The 14,109-nt window shown below is 40.1% G+C and overlaps 5 protein-coding genes across 15 annotated transcripts; 4 read left to right on the top strand and 1 right to left on the bottom strand.

The window, feature by feature from the left end:
- The first annotated feature begins 100 nt into the window (after positions 1-100).
- Positions 101-3,895, top strand: LOC116919035 (high-affinity choline transporter 1). Of its 5 annotated transcripts, XM_045167274.1 has the most exons (13): positions 101-249; positions 734-891; positions 977-1,138; positions 1,403-1,612; positions 1,695-1,805; positions 1,892-2,059; positions 2,130-2,278; positions 2,344-2,623; positions 2,699-2,793; positions 2,865-2,987; positions 3,066-3,169; positions 3,248-3,378; positions 3,453-3,895. In XM_045167274.1, the coding sequence occupies exons 4-13, from the start codon at positions 1,417-1,419 to the stop codon at positions 3,776-3,778; spliced, it is 1,683 nt and encodes a 560-aa protein (XP_045023209.1). In that variant the 5' UTR covers positions 101-249; positions 734-891; positions 977-1,138; positions 1,403-1,416; the 3' UTR covers positions 3,779-3,895. The 5 variants fall into 5 exon arrangements, with proteins under 5 accessions (XP_045023209.1, XP_045023210.1, XP_032780795.2 ...); XM_045167275.1 differs by lacking the exon at positions 734-891; XM_032924904.2 differs by lacking the exons at positions 101-249; positions 734-891; positions 977-1,138 and adding an exon at positions 1,145-1,297.
- A 65-nt stretch (positions 3,896-3,960) lies between these two features.
- On the top strand, positions 3,961-5,693 carry LOC116919637 (3-hydroxyisobutyryl-CoA hydrolase, mitochondrial). Its single transcript, XM_032925660.2, is given in 7 exon segments — positions 3,961-4,053; positions 4,146-4,703; positions 4,768-4,846; positions 4,913-5,013; positions 5,080-5,286; positions 5,288-5,402; positions 5,459-5,693. Coding segments are annotated over 6 exon segments (1,185 nt in total). The 5' UTR covers positions 3,961-4,053; the 3' UTR covers positions 5,584-5,693.
- LOC116919075 (proteoglycan Cow) lies at positions 5,621-8,941 on the bottom strand. Of its 2 annotated transcripts, none has more exons than XM_045167292.1 (10): positions 8,667-8,941; positions 8,036-8,090; positions 7,845-7,947; positions 7,669-7,780; positions 7,447-7,562; positions 6,964-7,388; positions 6,784-6,894; positions 6,562-6,721; positions 6,264-6,499; positions 5,621-6,186 (listed from the first exon to the last, which is right to left on the bottom strand). In XM_045167292.1, exons 1-10 carry the CDS (start codon positions 8,775-8,777, stop codon positions 6,071-6,073), a joined length of 1,545 nt encoding a protein of 514 aa, XP_045023227.1. In that variant the 5' UTR covers positions 8,778-8,941; the 3' UTR covers positions 5,621-6,070. The 2 variants fall into 2 exon arrangements, with proteins under 2 accessions (XP_045023227.1, XP_032780839.2); XM_032924948.2 differs by having other exon boundaries at positions 7,627-7,780; positions 8,667-8,940.
- On the top strand, positions 6,819-13,293 carry LOC116918583. Of its 6 annotated transcripts, none has more exons than XR_006641728.1 (7): positions 9,419-9,811; positions 9,920-10,088; positions 10,161-10,464; positions 10,524-11,312; positions 11,388-12,829; positions 12,910-13,016; positions 13,149-13,293. XR_006641728.1 is itself a non-coding variant. In XM_045167267.1 (6 exons), exons 2-6 carry the CDS (start codon positions 9,924-9,926, stop codon positions 12,940-12,942), a joined length of 2,733 nt encoding a protein of 910 aa, XP_045023202.1. In that variant the 5' UTR covers positions 6,819-6,941; positions 9,920-9,923; the 3' UTR covers positions 12,943-13,064. The 6 variants fall into 6 exon arrangements, 4 of the variants coding, with proteins under 4 accessions (XP_045023202.1, XP_045023196.1, XP_032780207.2 ...); XR_006641727.1 differs by having other exon boundaries at positions 13,119-13,216; XM_045167267.1 differs by lacking the exons at positions 9,419-9,811; positions 13,149-13,293 and adding an exon at positions 6,819-6,941 and having other exon boundaries at positions 12,910-13,064.
- On the top strand, positions 13,149-13,961 carry LOC116920732 (UPF0545 protein C22orf39 homolog). Its single transcript, XM_032926834.2, has 4 exons — positions 13,149-13,229; positions 13,285-13,371; positions 13,440-13,604; positions 13,677-13,961. Exons 2-4 carry the CDS (start codon positions 13,297-13,299, stop codon positions 13,866-13,868), a joined length of 432 nt encoding a protein of 143 aa, XP_032782725.2. The 5' UTR covers positions 13,149-13,229; positions 13,285-13,296; the 3' UTR covers positions 13,869-13,961.
- The last annotated feature ends 148 nt before the right edge of the window (positions 13,962-14,109 follow it).

Below are 14,109 nucleotides of genomic sequence, written 5' to 3'. Positions count from 1 at the left end.
CCACCGGGTTTTCGTTAGTTTGGCAACCATGCCAATGGCCGCCACTTTTTGAAATATTCGTTGCAGACAACATTTCGATCCACACCATTTTGAAAATTGAATTCGAACAACTCGGATTTTGGATTATGTTCGTAGTTATTTAGATTAAGACTTTTAAACGAGTAATGTTCACACGATTTTTTTCTTGGTGTTTTGTATGATATTGTGAACAATAATATATCACAATTTTAATCGGGAATTCAAATGCAGGTATACAGTAGCCATTAATAACTAAAAAGATATGTTGGCTAGTGCTGATTAAACGCTTTAGGTACATATAAGCGTTGTGTTGCAAACTGGGTAAGTATAGTTGTTCGCTGAAATTTGCCGTGGTTATTAACGTTTGCGTATCTTGGTAAGTTCTGAATGTGAAAGGATATATATGTAACTTGAGCACCAACCCTGTCTAAAATGTGAGTTGGGAAGTAAGGAAAACCAAAGTCTACGATTGCATAACAATCTGAAGTTTGTTTCCTTTTGACTATTGTAAACCTGTTGACCCTTTAGATAATATCTACTATTTTCTAGAAATAGATAGTAATGGTAATACAGAAAGAGAATGGATCGGTAGTCATAAGATATATAGGTCCCAGAAGCTTTCATTCTTTTCTCTTTTTCTCCCCCCAACACTGTAATTGAGTCTGATGTAAGGACTTCAAGCTAAGAAAAAGTTTTTTCTTTTTCAATCTGGCAGAGCTGAATTGCATTGGAACAAGTCCAGCATACCTTCAGAAACTCTATTTTTAGTATAGCTATACCCTCATTTCTCCATCAAATAAGGGTCTCTTCCAACTGGTTTTTGCTTAGTCTGAAAAACCCTTCCTGCTTTTCTTCATATCGCCAATGCCAAACGTAAATTTTACACTACCATTGTATTTTCAAACTGCAATTTTTTAAAACAATAAAATCAATCCTAATCGATTTCTTAACTTTCTAGGAATATTGCATTAGGTCAATCAACTGTGTCGTTGCCGCCACGTCCGTGTGCAGAAAAGTGAACAAAGGAAACTAGTCAGTCGTTACTCCTGCTTCAGATATCACCAGCGGTACTGCATAACCTTCTAGCTGCCCATCACTAGATGCAAAGATCACGTGACAAGTGAGTATCGTTTACGACAACCGACTCGTCGCGACGGTCTAACATCCGCCGCACGTGCGCAGTCATATAGAGGGAGGACGTCACTAGCACACGCACTTACGCCGTCCAATCGGTTTTTGTTGTCTGCCCAAACTAGCCAGTTTGATAAGTTAGCCTATCGTAGGATATCTTTTGTTCTTTCTTTATTGGCCCTACATTGTTGTTATTGTTTCAGTTTTGTTTCACCGTCATAAAGCTTATCTTCGTCAATTTTTCGTTCTACAGCTTCGTTTGCACAGATGAACGTTAATATAGGCGGTGTAATTTCGGTGGCCCTGTTTTACTGTTTGATCCTTGCTGTCGGCATCTGGGTCGGATGGAAGCAAAAGAGGAAGTTCGAGCGAATGCGGGTCGTAAGCGGCGCCAACCGGTCCGAGAACATTATGCTAGCTGGACGTGACATGGGATTATTTGTCGGAGTTTTGACTATGACGGGTAACGATCAAATCTTTCCACGATTCAGTACACAAGAGGGGTAAGTTTGGTGTACAATGAACAGGTTTTTAACAACATACAGCCACATGGGTGGCGGGAGGTTACATCAACGGAACTTGCGAAAGCGCTTTCACCGGTGGCTTTCTCAAGTGTTCCACAATGGCTTTTGGATATTCCATGAGTCTTTTACTTGGTACGTATTCAATAATTAGTCCCTAAGTGTCCAAGTAAGGCGACGAACCAAATTTTGATTTTTATCTTCTTCAAACTGAACGTAAGGTGGAATGTTTTTCGCCAAACCGATGCGCATGGCTCATAAAGGTCGAGGATACGTTACCATGCTCGATCCGTTCCAGGAGAAATACGGATCCCGTGTTGGTGGACTATTGTTTTTGCCTGCCTTGTGTGGAGAGATATTCTGGTCCGCCGCTATCCTCTCAGCTCTAGGTAACACATCAGAAATACATTTTCAAAAATTTTTTGGCTGTCAAAATGTTTAATTTTAGCTGTGTTGAAGGATCCATTTTCACCGTTATGTTGGGACTGGACAATACTCTTTCGATAATTATCAGCGCAGCTGTAGCTGTTACCTACACACTGTTTGGTGGCCTTTACAGCGTTGCCTATACGGATGTCATTCAGCTCGCCTGTGTCCTCTTTGGCCTGGTATTAGATATTAATCGCACCCCGAATTGTTTTTATACAACGCAATTATTTTTTGTGTGTAATAGCTATTCTGCATTCCATTTGTTTGGACTCATCCAGCTGTTGACCACGAGGCTATGAGCCAAGTGGACTGGTTGGGCACCATTCCACTGTCTTCTGTTGGTAGCTACGTCGATATTTATTTGCTCATCATCCTTGGTGGCATCCCTTGGCAAGTGTACTTTCAGCGGGTGTTAGCATGTCGTTCTCCTCAACAGGCGCAGTACCTGTCCTACATTGCAGCCTTTGGCTGCCTTATCCTGGCCGTCCCACCGGCCATTCTGGGTTCCGTTGCTCGTGTTACTGGTAAAAAAATGAAATAACAAATTCCCAATGTTATCAAGAAAACATTAACGACTTTTATCCATTTTGCCTTTGCAGATTGGAAAAACGGGACGGAGTATGGCCAAGACATCACGACACCCGAAGAAATCAAATCGATTCTACCGTTGATTCTTCAATACCTGACGCCAAAGGTATTCACGAATGGATTTCTTTTTATTGCGTAATTTTTAAAAGTGTGTTTTTCCCATTCTTTTTCTCGTAGTGGGTATCGTTTATCGGTCTCGGCGCCGTGTCGGCAGCCATTATGTCGTCAGCAGATTCGACCGTGTTGTCCACTAGCTCCATGTTTGTTCATAACATCTACAAAACTGTATTTTTTCCCAAAGTAAAGAATGATGAACAAACGTATCTTTTTTCACATCTCATACGTGCTCAATAACCCTGTCTTTATTCCTCTTTCTAGTCTTCCGAGCATCATTTAGTCCACGTTATGTGGGTTTCAATCGTCGTATCAGCAGGTCTTGGCACTGTAATGGCTATTACAGTCAACACTATCTATGGGCTGACGTAATGTTTTGCTTGGCTCGCACCAGATTTTTGTTATTTTGTTTACTATGTGTAACAATAACAATCATATCTCAACAGATATCTGTGCGCCGATGTGGTCTACGTGGTTCTATTCCCTCAACTCCTCCTTGTCATTTACGCAGGAGACTATACCAACACTTACGGATGCATAACTGCTTTCGTAACAGGCTTTACCCTCAGGGTTTTAAGTACGTCGCAACCCATTTTTTTGTTTTTCTCTTTCCACTTTTATCTCTTGAATGATGAAAACTTTGAATTTTAGGCGGCGAGCAACTTCTAAATCTTCCAGCAGTCTTAAAATTTCCATTCTACGACGAAGAAACTCTGGAACAACGATTTCCTTTCCGCACGTTTTTAATGCTTGCATCAATTGTGCTGCAGTTGATTGTGTCAGCTGTCGCCAAAAATGTCTTCGTTCAGGGCTATTTGTCTCCAAAGTATGATGTCTTCAAGTGCTTTGATAGCAATAGTTCAATCATCGTTGCGATTGACAGTAAATTAAATTCGGGTGATGCTAAGGATATTGATGAGGAGACGTTCTTTTTGAACGATTCCCAACCCATTCCTCTACGCCAAAGCTCAAAATGATCATGTGATGGCATATGTAATTACACATCAAATTTTTAATGCAATATGACGCCAATTGGGCAATCCAGAGCTTAATTTGTTTCTATGTGTTTAATATACGGAAACGTTAAGAAATGATCAGTCGGAACTTTCTGCACATCTTAATAGATGGCGTAGATGAATACAATTTATTATCACTAGGTGGCGTTTAAGGTCAGGCAACAACAACTAGAATTTTTGAAGTTTATTCATCCGCTCCTAATTCGTAATCACCCACTTGTATTAAAAACGGTAAGGTAAGGACATTGAGAATTAAATCTTTCATTGTGAATGTTCGCATTAAAATTAAGTAGTTTTTATTTGTTAATTTTGTTTGGATTTTACATAGATGCTTGGGCACGCAGGAAGACTCTGTTTTTCCCGTAGCGTAGCCAAAATATCAACTAATGGTTACCGAAACTTAATCTCTAGGCAAATGAGCCAAGTTCGTCACGTCTCTGGTAACTCCAGTAGCAGCGAAGACGAGGTAATTTTAGAAACACATGGCAACAAATGTGTCATCACCCTCAACAGGCCCAAAGCATTAAATGCTTTAAACCTAAACATGATCAGAAAGATTACTCCTGTCCTGAAACAGTGGGAAAATGAAGAAAAAGTTTTGATAATTATTCATGGTGCTGGTGAAAAAGCCTTTTGTGCCGGTGGTGATGTTCGCAGCATCATTGAATCGAGAAACCAACCCACAAGCACTCTGTTCAGTGACTTCTTCCGGGAAGAATACCAGCTAAATTATCTGATTTCAACACTGCAAACACCCTATATAGCCCTCATTGATGGCATTACCATGGGTGGGGGGGTTGGACTGTCTGTGCATGGATATTACAGAGTCTCATCTGAAAAAACACTATTTGCTATGCCAGAAACAGCAATTGGCTTTGTGCCAGAGGTAAAAAACCTATGGTAGTCTAAGTAAAAAGAAAAGGATTTTATCTGTTTAAAGTTTGGATTAGGTTGGAGGTACATACTTCCTTCCTAGACTTACTGGCAAACTTGGCATGTTCCTTGCATTGACAGGCTACCGCCTGAAAGGTAAAATTTAAGCAAAGCTTAAACAGAAATGGACTAGAATCTAAATACATTTAAAATGGCTTTTAGGAGCTGATGTCTACCATGCTGGCATTTCCACTCATGCTGTGAATAATAAAGAAGTAGATGACATTAAGGAAGAACTTCTATCTTTGAAAATGAATTCACAGGCAAGATTTGTCAATGTTAAAACTCTAGTTTCTGGTCTAAGATTTTTTTTCATATTTTCTTTTCAGAATGTTGAGATTGAAGGCTGTCTAGCGAAATTTACGAAGTCAGCATCGTTTTTACAGCAGCCCTTCTCACTAGAGCCCCATCTGCCACTAATCAATGATTGCTTTTCAGCCCCTTCCGTCGAAGAAATAATTTCTCGATTGCAAGCTTCTAGCGACCCTTTTGCAAAGGATACATTAGTGACAATTCGAAAAATGTCACCGTTTGCGCTTAAAAGTCACGAAACGGGCCCTAGACGAGGGTTCGGAACAGACTCTCGCCGAATGCCTGCAAATGGAATACCGACTATCACAACGATTCGTTGCCGACCACGACTTCCCTGAAGGCAAAATACCTTATAATTTGTTTTGGTAATCGTAGCTCAATCATTTTTCCTTATAGGTGTCCGAGCCCTGTTGATCGATAAAGACCAAAACCCTAAATGGAAACCGTCCAGCTTAGAGGAGTGCACCCCTGAAAAGATCGAGTCTTATTTTGAACCGGTCAAGGATGAGTTGCATCTGTAATTATGTCCATATAGTTAAAAGAAATTAAAACAATCTATTTGGCGTTACAACTTAATTGTATTTGAATTAGTGATGCCGCCAAGATTAATTAAAACAACTGTCACACGAGACATATTCAAATTATGGAAATCATTGCTATGGATATAGAATGCTACGATAGTTAGGAATAACTCGGCAGAGACGGGCAGCAGCATGTCGGGTTACAAAGAGTATTGCATATTTGTTTCTCAGGGCAGGATTGATCATGGCGATGGTGAAAATTCGTGAGGTGTGTACAACGGCAGAAATGTTCACCGTGAGAACGCGGAATGCCTGATTTGAGATTCGAAACGGGTACTTTCAAATCATCTTAAAATTGACGTCTAGCCTAGTAAAATGAAATCTCATTACAAGCTGCGCGAACAAAGCTAGAGTTATAGTTTTAAAAAAGGAAAGGGGGACTTTAACAAAGAAACAAGGAACGAGAAACAAGCCTCTAAATATCTATTTAGTAATCTCCACTCCCCTCTTCCATCTCGTCGGAATCGTCAAGTTGGCTAATCGAATCTTCCTTATCATTGTCACCTAATGAATTCATAAGGCCATTCCTCTGCAAAACTCGTTCTATAGTAAAAAAAAAAAACAAAAATACAGGTAATTGGATTACTGTAAAAAATTTAAATTGTAATTATAAAATATACCGCAATCAGGTTTGCCTCTAGCCCGCGAACCGTTCTGCTCAACACCATGCTTATCCACACACCAGCAAGTACCAACAGCCGTGTGACACTGGGTAGGTAAAAAGAAACCGTCTGAATCGCAAGTTGGGATGTAAGCGCCCAACAATCCGGGCTTAGAACGCCTTCGCATTGCAACGCATGGACGGTCGGCTTTGCTGAAGCATCGGCACCATTCAGAGCTTGTTAAGAAGATATCCCTATTCGGTGAAAATGTTTACAGTAAGCATCGGTTATAACATTTTACTTTCGAAATGATTACCTATTGTCGTCGCATTTATCCAAGAAAGGTTTTAGACAGCTTTCACGTTCATTGTGTTCCAGATCATACAGCTCACTCATTGAGAGCTGATTGTCTTTATTGCTGTCCAAATAACCGAACATCCAAACGACTTCTTTGGCACAAGCTGAAGAGAAATGAGCTAAAACGACAGAAAAATCAGGTGGGTTGATAAACAAAAAGTACTTGGGGAAGAGGATCTACCTCTTGATTTTATGTGCTTCTTCTGTCCAGGTTGAGCCATGAGCACGGAAAACCAATCCAAGAGCCTGTTACCCATAGTGTTGAAAGTTGTATCGCTACATTCAGTGTCCACTGGGGAAGAAATCGATTAATGCTTACGGACGATGATAACCAAAAAGGTAAGGGCTATTTTTTAAATACCAGATGAAATTGGGGTTTCCTTCTTCTCAATCAAGACATCATTGTAACCTCGTTTCCTATATTTGTCAGTCGACGCATCAAACATTGATGCGGCATCGTTCACTTTAGACTTTTTCTTTCCAAAGAGCTCTTTCTTGAATTTGACCACATCGGGAGCAAAAATTACTTTGGGTTTAAAGGCCGAAGGCTCTTTAGCACCCTCGATGGTAGACTTGTATTTGCTCTCAAACTGCGAAAGTCGCATGGCCTGTTTTTCTTTTTTGAGCTGCGAGGCGGTGGGACAGGGGCAAAAACCCTTGCAAGCAACTTTGACGAGAGTGTCGTGCATGCAATTAGCGTAATCCATCTTGCAAATGGAGCTATATGTGGTGTTATCTGTTGCACAGATGTAGGACGGCTTAACAACCGGGCAAGGTGTACATTTTCTATAAGCAATATAGCGTTAAAATAATTATTTTAAGGCGAGAAAGAAGAAAATGGTACTTTAGCAGGGCCGAAGCTGGGGTAGTGAATTTCAGTTTTCGGGAATTGTTGTCTTCTCCTCCGTCAAGATCATAAAATTCCAAGCCGAGGTCATCATCTACATTGTTTTCTTCGTTCTACACCGAGGGATGTCAGGAACAAGAATAGTCGGCAACAATAATTAAAAATTTAGATTATTACCTCATTCAAATTTATTGTATCTTTATCGTCGATATCCATTACGTCATCATCTTCTTCATCGTCCTCGATATCGTAATCATCGTCCTCGTCGTCCAGCGAACGAGCAGTTGTGGTCGAGCTACTGCGGCTTTCGCTTTTGGGGATTACTACATCACTATAAAGATATGGCGTCAAAACCGGCAGTTTTAAAATTGACCATAAATTGAAAATAGCAATACCCATTTCGTTTTATCTCTGCTCGGCTGACGCAAACAGCGGTGTAGTCGTTCTCCAAAAGACACCGCTCCTCTTTGCGGCATTTCAATGCTTGGCACAGTTCACCTGTTTATTATTCAATGCAAGCGGGTGTTGAAGCTCTTGTTTTTATTTTTAAAACGAAATTTTCTTTGAAGGAGACAAAATGTCTTACTTTCGGGATCAAAAATCCACGTCTTCTTATCACCATTCCTTTTGGCACCGTCCAGCTAAAAGAAACCGAGAAAAAAGAATGTCAAGGAAACGTTATACATCTTCAATCTTAAATGGACTTTATCGATCGCTCGTTCGGTTAGCTGGATGAATTCCCGGGAGTCGACCCGGTTTTCCGAGTCCATGACATACACATCTTCAAGATCTTGGTTTCCCTGGTTGCTTGAATTTCTTTCTATCTATATTTATTTTTATACTAGACTATAAAATATATGACCTCCTTATATGACCTTTTAGATCTCTTTATCTTCTTTAGGAATCCTTTGCAATACTTTGTGCTATCACTATTTTGTTAAGTTCATTACAAATTTATAGTATATATTATTACCTAAACAGGCTTCCCCAATAAATGCATGGTGCTGTAAGCTGAAGCAAACTTGACAGCCTTTATATTCCTCAAACTCGTTTGCAAGGACTTCAGTTGACAAATATTTCAACTATCAACATCTTACACGAACACATTAACTAAACTACTTAAGGCAGGTAATCAGGAAGGTTTTGTTTGTTAAGTTTTCTTGTAAAGAGGGTGATAGTTAATACGTAAAGCTATCAAGGAATAATTTGGTAACTACCGCGTCATCTGCAAACTCGAAGTCGCCTTCGAACTTCTTCCGTTTCTTGGCTGCGTCTCCACAGCTTATGCTGAGAGCAAGAATGACGATCACTAAACAAACTGATCGCATTTCTTTGCGAATAAGTATGGTTGCTTCTATAATTGAACGCTATTCACGGATAAATTGAATGTAGGACAAGGTTGCGAAACAGAAACTCCGCTCAGATCAGGAACCACACACAACAACACACACCTGAACAGTGTTCGTGTCCCCGCTTCGGGGCGTTTTTTAAGAGGGTAGGGAGAATTGGAACTATTTTGACAACAAAAGAAAGACCTATGCGAAGCAGCGTTGCCATGACACTTCTCGGGATATTGACAGATTTTGATCTACTCAGTTCAGTGCTCACGACTCACGAGCTTCGATGTAATCCTGTTAGTGGTGCACTGAATTGAATAACACACAAAGCCGACTGCATTAGATTGAGCCGAAAACACATTATCGATTCAGAAATGCAAATAGACCACAGCTATTGGGTATTTTTTGAAACACCATCCGTTTCTATTGATTTGTCAAGACTTTAACATCTAAGGCGTTTGCAACTTTGCATCACACATTCACATAATCACATCTGCATACTGCATCTTACAGTCAGTTCACATGGTAAGATGGTATAATAACACGTGATTAAATTACAAACCTAAAAATATGACAAACTTTAGCATGTAAAAAATCTGCATAATCGGTTAGAATTCTTTTACTTTTACCTAAGGTTTTTTACTTTTAAAACGGTAATTGATAAATCGACAAACGATCAAATTCAAACCGATGTACCCATCAAACCAGAGTAATAGAATACGATGATGGTGATGATGATGATGATGAAGTCGATGATGGTTAAAAACGTGCCCATTTTACTGATCTGGCAACAGCTATATTTTGTTCGTACCTTCGGTGTTGGATTTTCGAACGGGGAATTCTCCTGGGATCAGATGAATCTTGCTGCTGTTCTCACTGATCCTTCGTTGATTACACATGTTTTTACTTCGTGAAAACAAGCTGTCGGTATTAGTTTGCTAGTATCCGCGATTTCAACTGAAACAAATTAATGTAGCAAAACTGTTTGAAATCAGTATTTTATCAGTTCCTTGTATAGACTACTTGTAAGTCAAACCTAATTACAAGTGCTAAATTTTTAATCATAAAGAATTTTTCAAATTTGGTGGGAAACTCTGCTTCATGTAATTGAGCTAACATTGTTTGTATTATAGAGCAATGAATGTGGATGAGGAAGGCTTGAGAGATGTTTTAAGAAGAGTTGAAGATGCTGAAAAGAAGAACTTTGAGTTTGCTGTTGGAACCCAAATGGTTGAAGAAAACATATTGCCCATGTTTAGCGTAGAAGGTTTGGGTACCATACCTGTGCCGGTAACAATTAAGGTAATCCCTGAAAATAATATTATGTTATCTTTACAATTAGTACAAAATAATTCTGCAAATTAAAAATTGCAGGATGTTAATCGTTTGAAAAAAGTTAGTGAACCCACCCTTTGCTGCAAGAGTAGTGATGGAATGATGTCTGGCAACAAGGGGAAGAAAGCCAGCTGGCAAATGGATGCAGGTCATATTATTCGTCATGGCGACATCGCGGAGATATTTTTTCGTCAAACGGTACCATCTTTGGCTGCCGTTGGGCTGCAACAATTAGGTTTGGTTGAGAATGAGCTTCCTCTAGTAGAAGTCCGACCACATAGTGTTTTAATAATTGAACGTGGTGGATGCGCACCTCGCCATCGCGACGCTGAATGCGAACCAGGTATACATCACTGCCTCTTAATTTAGCTGTAAAACGCATTACCATAAATCTCTATGCAGGAACATTTGGCGTGATGTTCCTGCAAATCCCCGTAAAAAATGGCTATGAAGGTGGAATTTTAAAAGTGAATCATCAAAAAGAAAGTCGTATCTTTGATAATTCTCAAAACAGTAAACGTTGCTTTTATACTACCATTTTTTTCACTGGCTGCGAACACGAGTTAACCGAGGTGAAGCAGGGCTGGAGAATTGTCTTTACTTTCAGCCTTGTCTGGAAATGGACTCGCTCACTATTTGTGCCGTTACCAGCTGACGCGTCGCTCCTTTTCGCAGCTAAGGAGATCGAACGGATCCTGTCTCCTTGGCGCCTTCCCGATGACGCTCAGCGGAGATGCTTGGCCATCCCGTTAGAGCACAATTATACAGTTGCCAATCTTTCATTTGCCGGACTTAAAGGTCGTGATCGCCTGACAGCCAGTCTTCTCCGATCTGTCAACTTTGTAGATCTCCATTTGGCTAGCGTTCGCCATCGCATGAAGCCTCCTACAAGCACAATTTCGAACACGGACAATCCTTTATTACAAAGAGTTTTGAAGAAAGAAGAATATCGTACCGAGTGTTGGGTTTCTTCTCACACGGACGCTCCTCTTGCGTACCAAGGTCTAGAAATCGATTTTGATTCGGAGGTGGTGTATCCTCTGTTTAGCCGTTTGCAAACCAACTGGGACGACACGGAATCTCGGAATTCAACGAACCACGAAGAGGAATCGTCATTGGATTGTATTTACTGCCAGGCGTTTCTAGTAGTTTGGCCGAAGACGAGCACTATTGATCTGGCTTGCCGAAGTGGTGCGATATCTATTTTTTTATTATTATTTCTTTTTAATGGAAGATAAAGTTCTATTTTAAATATACTTTACGTAGAGTTATTATTATTTATAGGTTTCATGGGAGCCCTAGACTTGCTCGAATGTTTAGCAAGGACATTACCCGCAGAAGAAGTACTTTTTGTATTGGGTAGAACCATGACTTTCTGTTGTGCCAATCCCCAGCTTGTATGGTGTCCTAGTAGGAAACCGTCCTCACCGGCCGGCCAAGTAACGTATCGCCTGCTGCAACTTTGTATCGATTTAGATGCTATCGACCAGGGACTAATTCTGCTCAACTTGATTACCGACGATCTCCAGACTGTTAGAAGCAAAATGTTGGCGAAGGATCAGCATGATATTGCAACGGCAGAAATTGAAGGGCTACAGACTAATGAAATTGCTGTCACCTTAGCTAAACTTATTGCCCTGGCAGGCTGGGATTCCTGTGAAGAAGCCATTAGGCGTTTTCTCACTCCCGTGAGGATGGCTAAACAAATGGAACCGTTGACTGTCTTCGTAACGTCGTTGATCAGTCACGGACTTCACGCAAATGCTGTCTACGTAGCCAACCATCTCTGCCCGGTTTTATTTGCATCTCCACTTTGTTGGAAATCGTCGACGTATAACACAGCAGCTGAAATGGTGTTTCGGCTCGAAGAATGGAGTGAATCAAGTAATCTATTGCGCGTTGAAGGATATCTAGAACTGGCTCGAGCAATCGAATCCACACATCTTTGTCAAGTCATTATCTACGTTCATAAGAAGTTAAGTCAGTTTGTGAAAAATATTCCTGGAATGAAACATTTCTACCAAGCACTTAGCCAAATTTTGGTTGAACGGGATTTTTTCAGCCTTCGGTCCGTTTCAGAGAAAGGCGAACCAATCGTCGTCAATGTATTCAAGTGTTTGCTCTGGCTAAATGATTCCGCTGTTCTCAAAGCATTTCTAAGGCAAATTACAATGCCTACTGGACGAAACAATTATTGTTTGCAAGTAGTGCTGGCTTCCTCAGCCATATGGAAGGTATGTTTAGCTTCAGAAGATGGCAAGAATGTTTTGCAAATGTTGATAGACAGTCGACTTCGAGAGCTTAGCCTTTTGAAACCGCCAGTCTTTTCTTGGCAGCAAATGGAAGCTGAAATACCAAATTGTCCGGAAGTGGAATATTTTCTACGATCACATCAGCTTTCAACGACCTTTTCTCGAAGATTTCCCACCGTCAACGAAGCGCGTCTTTGGGCTAATGAAATATTTGGATTCGGCTTTGAAGTGCTCGCCAGCCCCGATAGTCAATTTTTTGTCAACCATCGTTATAGCGCAACTGTTCATGTCAAGAAGATTGCCGGTGGATTTGCTGTTTGCGAAATAACCAAAAACCGACGTCTTTTCGAGTATGATGTCCGTCAATTTGAACTAAGGCAGGAGGAGATTGCCGAATTGATTGAGCGACGCCAAATGGAGATCCCTCATGAACCGACCGCTCGCCCTCAAAAAAGAGTGAAATTTCATCTTTCTTGAATTCTTATTTACTTTCCAAATTCTGAAACATTTAATGCAAATCCGTTCTTTTAATCTAGAGGAAGACAACGAATCAAGAAAGAATTTGCTGAAGAAATTGCTTTTGCTGTTTACCTCAGTTACAAGTCACCTTACAAAGAATGGCTTTTGGGTGACCTTTGATCTAGTAATGTTGTTTTGTTATTTAATAAACCAAGAAATTTTTTATCGCTTTTAATGGTGCGTGCATGTTTTAACTTTTCTAATTGAAAGAAATTATGCCCGCTAGATGGCTTTATAATGCGTTGCTGTTTTGCAGACGATCTCCTGACAAAACTTCACTCTGGGGCAAAAGGGAATTATTTCCGAAAAGTTCATTGGTTTAAATCCAACTTTCGACGTAAACAACGCATTTAAACGTGTACATTTCATTATAGCATAATTTTTTATTGAAGGTAAATAAAAGGATGTCTGAAGGAAAAGAGGAACCGAAACCTAGAACAGAGTATACTGATGGAAAAAATATTCCGAATGTTTGGTTGGTAGGTACGACGATATTTCGTATTTGGCCGATACCTCAAATTTTTTTCTATATCCTCTCTGTTTTCAGGTTCGGCCATGCGAGTCCTACAAAGATGAATATACAGAATGTGCATCGATTAGAGGGCGTTTTCACCAGTACTTTATATTTGGGGAAAACAGTGATTGCACACAGTGGAAGACAGATTATGAAAATTGCATGAAATATCGTCTTCATAATGACATCCCTGCATTGGTAATCCACAAAAAAATGGTACAAGAAATGAAACTATAGATTGGTTATCATCCCATCCTTTTTTTTTCTTAGGAAAGAGTCATTCAAAGTGAATCGAAACGACGTTACGAAAGATTGGCCCCTCACTATTATAATGATGTTTGGAAGCACCGCACGAGCCCCCCGGAAGATTGGAACAAACCACTGCCAACGAAAATGCAAGAGGAATACAAAAACACCTATCTTGATCACAAAGCTCGTGAATATAAAGCATCCCAGACGTGATGGCAACTTTTACTGCTGACAGCTGTTCATAGTTTTCTATAGTAGTACAAAATGTATCCTTGATGAGACAAAAAAAAAACACAAAAAGCTTTATCTGCTCTCCATTTTTTGTTTTTTGTTTTTTTTCGTCTTCATTATCGTAACTTCACGATTTGTTTACCGGTTTTACCCCAAAATCCGAAACCCGCCACTAGGAAAATGTTAGTTTGTATTAGAGCATCCCCAAAGTCGTGGGCATTGT

Source organism: Daphnia magna, linkage group LG1, assembly GCF_020631705.1.
Source record: "Daphnia magna isolate NIES linkage group LG1, ASM2063170v1.1, whole genome shotgun sequence".
NCBI classification, from domain to species: domain Eukaryota; kingdom Metazoa; phylum Arthropoda; class Branchiopoda; order Diplostraca; family Daphniidae; genus Daphnia; species Daphnia magna.
The sequence above is the reverse complement of the archived record's forward strand: the minus strand, read 5'-3'. Positions and strand labels throughout refer to the sequence as shown.

Coding starts and splice junctions, on each gene's coding strand:
- LOC116919075 (XM_032924948.2), bottom strand. CDS start 8,777: ATGCGATCAGTTTGTTTAGTGATCGTCATTCTTGCTCTCAGCATAAGC. Junction 7,563..7,626: donor ATACAATAAATTTGAATGAG/GTAATAATCTAA, acceptor CCCTCGGTGTAG/AACGAAGAAAACAATGTAGA. Junction 6,187..6,263: donor TAGAGGCAAACCTGATTGCG/GTATATTTTATA, acceptor TTTTTACTATAG/AACGAGTTTTGCAGAGGAAT.
- LOC116919035 (XM_045167275.1), top strand. CDS start 1,417: ATGAACGTTAATATAGGCGGTGTAATTTCGGTGGCCCTGTTTTACTGT. Junction 2,060..2,129: donor CGCTATCCTCTCAGCTCTAG/GTAACACATCAG, acceptor GCTGTGTTGAAG/GATCCATTTTCACCGTTATG. Junction 3,379..3,452: donor CTTTACCCTCAGGGTTTTAA/GTACGTCGCAAC, acceptor TTTGAATTTTAG/GCGGCGAGCAACTTCTAAAT.
- LOC116918583 (XM_045167267.1), top strand. CDS start 9,924: ATGAATGTGGATGAGGAAGGCTTGAGAGATGTTTTAAGAAGAGTTGAA. Junction 10,465..10,523: donor CGACGCTGAATGCGAACCAG/GTATACATCACT, acceptor ATCTCTATGCAG/GAACATTTGGCGTGATGTTC. Junction 12,830..12,909: donor CCGCTCGCCCTCAAAAAAGA/GTGAAATTTCAT, acceptor CTTTTAATCTAG/AGGAAGACAACGAATCAAGA.
- LOC116920732 (XM_032926834.2), top strand. CDS start 13,297: ATGTCTGAAGGAAAAGAGGAACCGAAACCTAGAACAGAGTATACTGAT. Junction 13,372..13,439: donor ATATTCCGAATGTTTGGTTG/GTAGGTACGACG, acceptor CTCTGTTTTCAG/GTTCGGCCATGCGAGTCCTA. Junction 13,605..13,676: donor ATAATGACATCCCTGCATTG/GTAATCCACAAA, acceptor TTTTTTTCTTAG/GAAAGAGTCATTCAAAGTGA.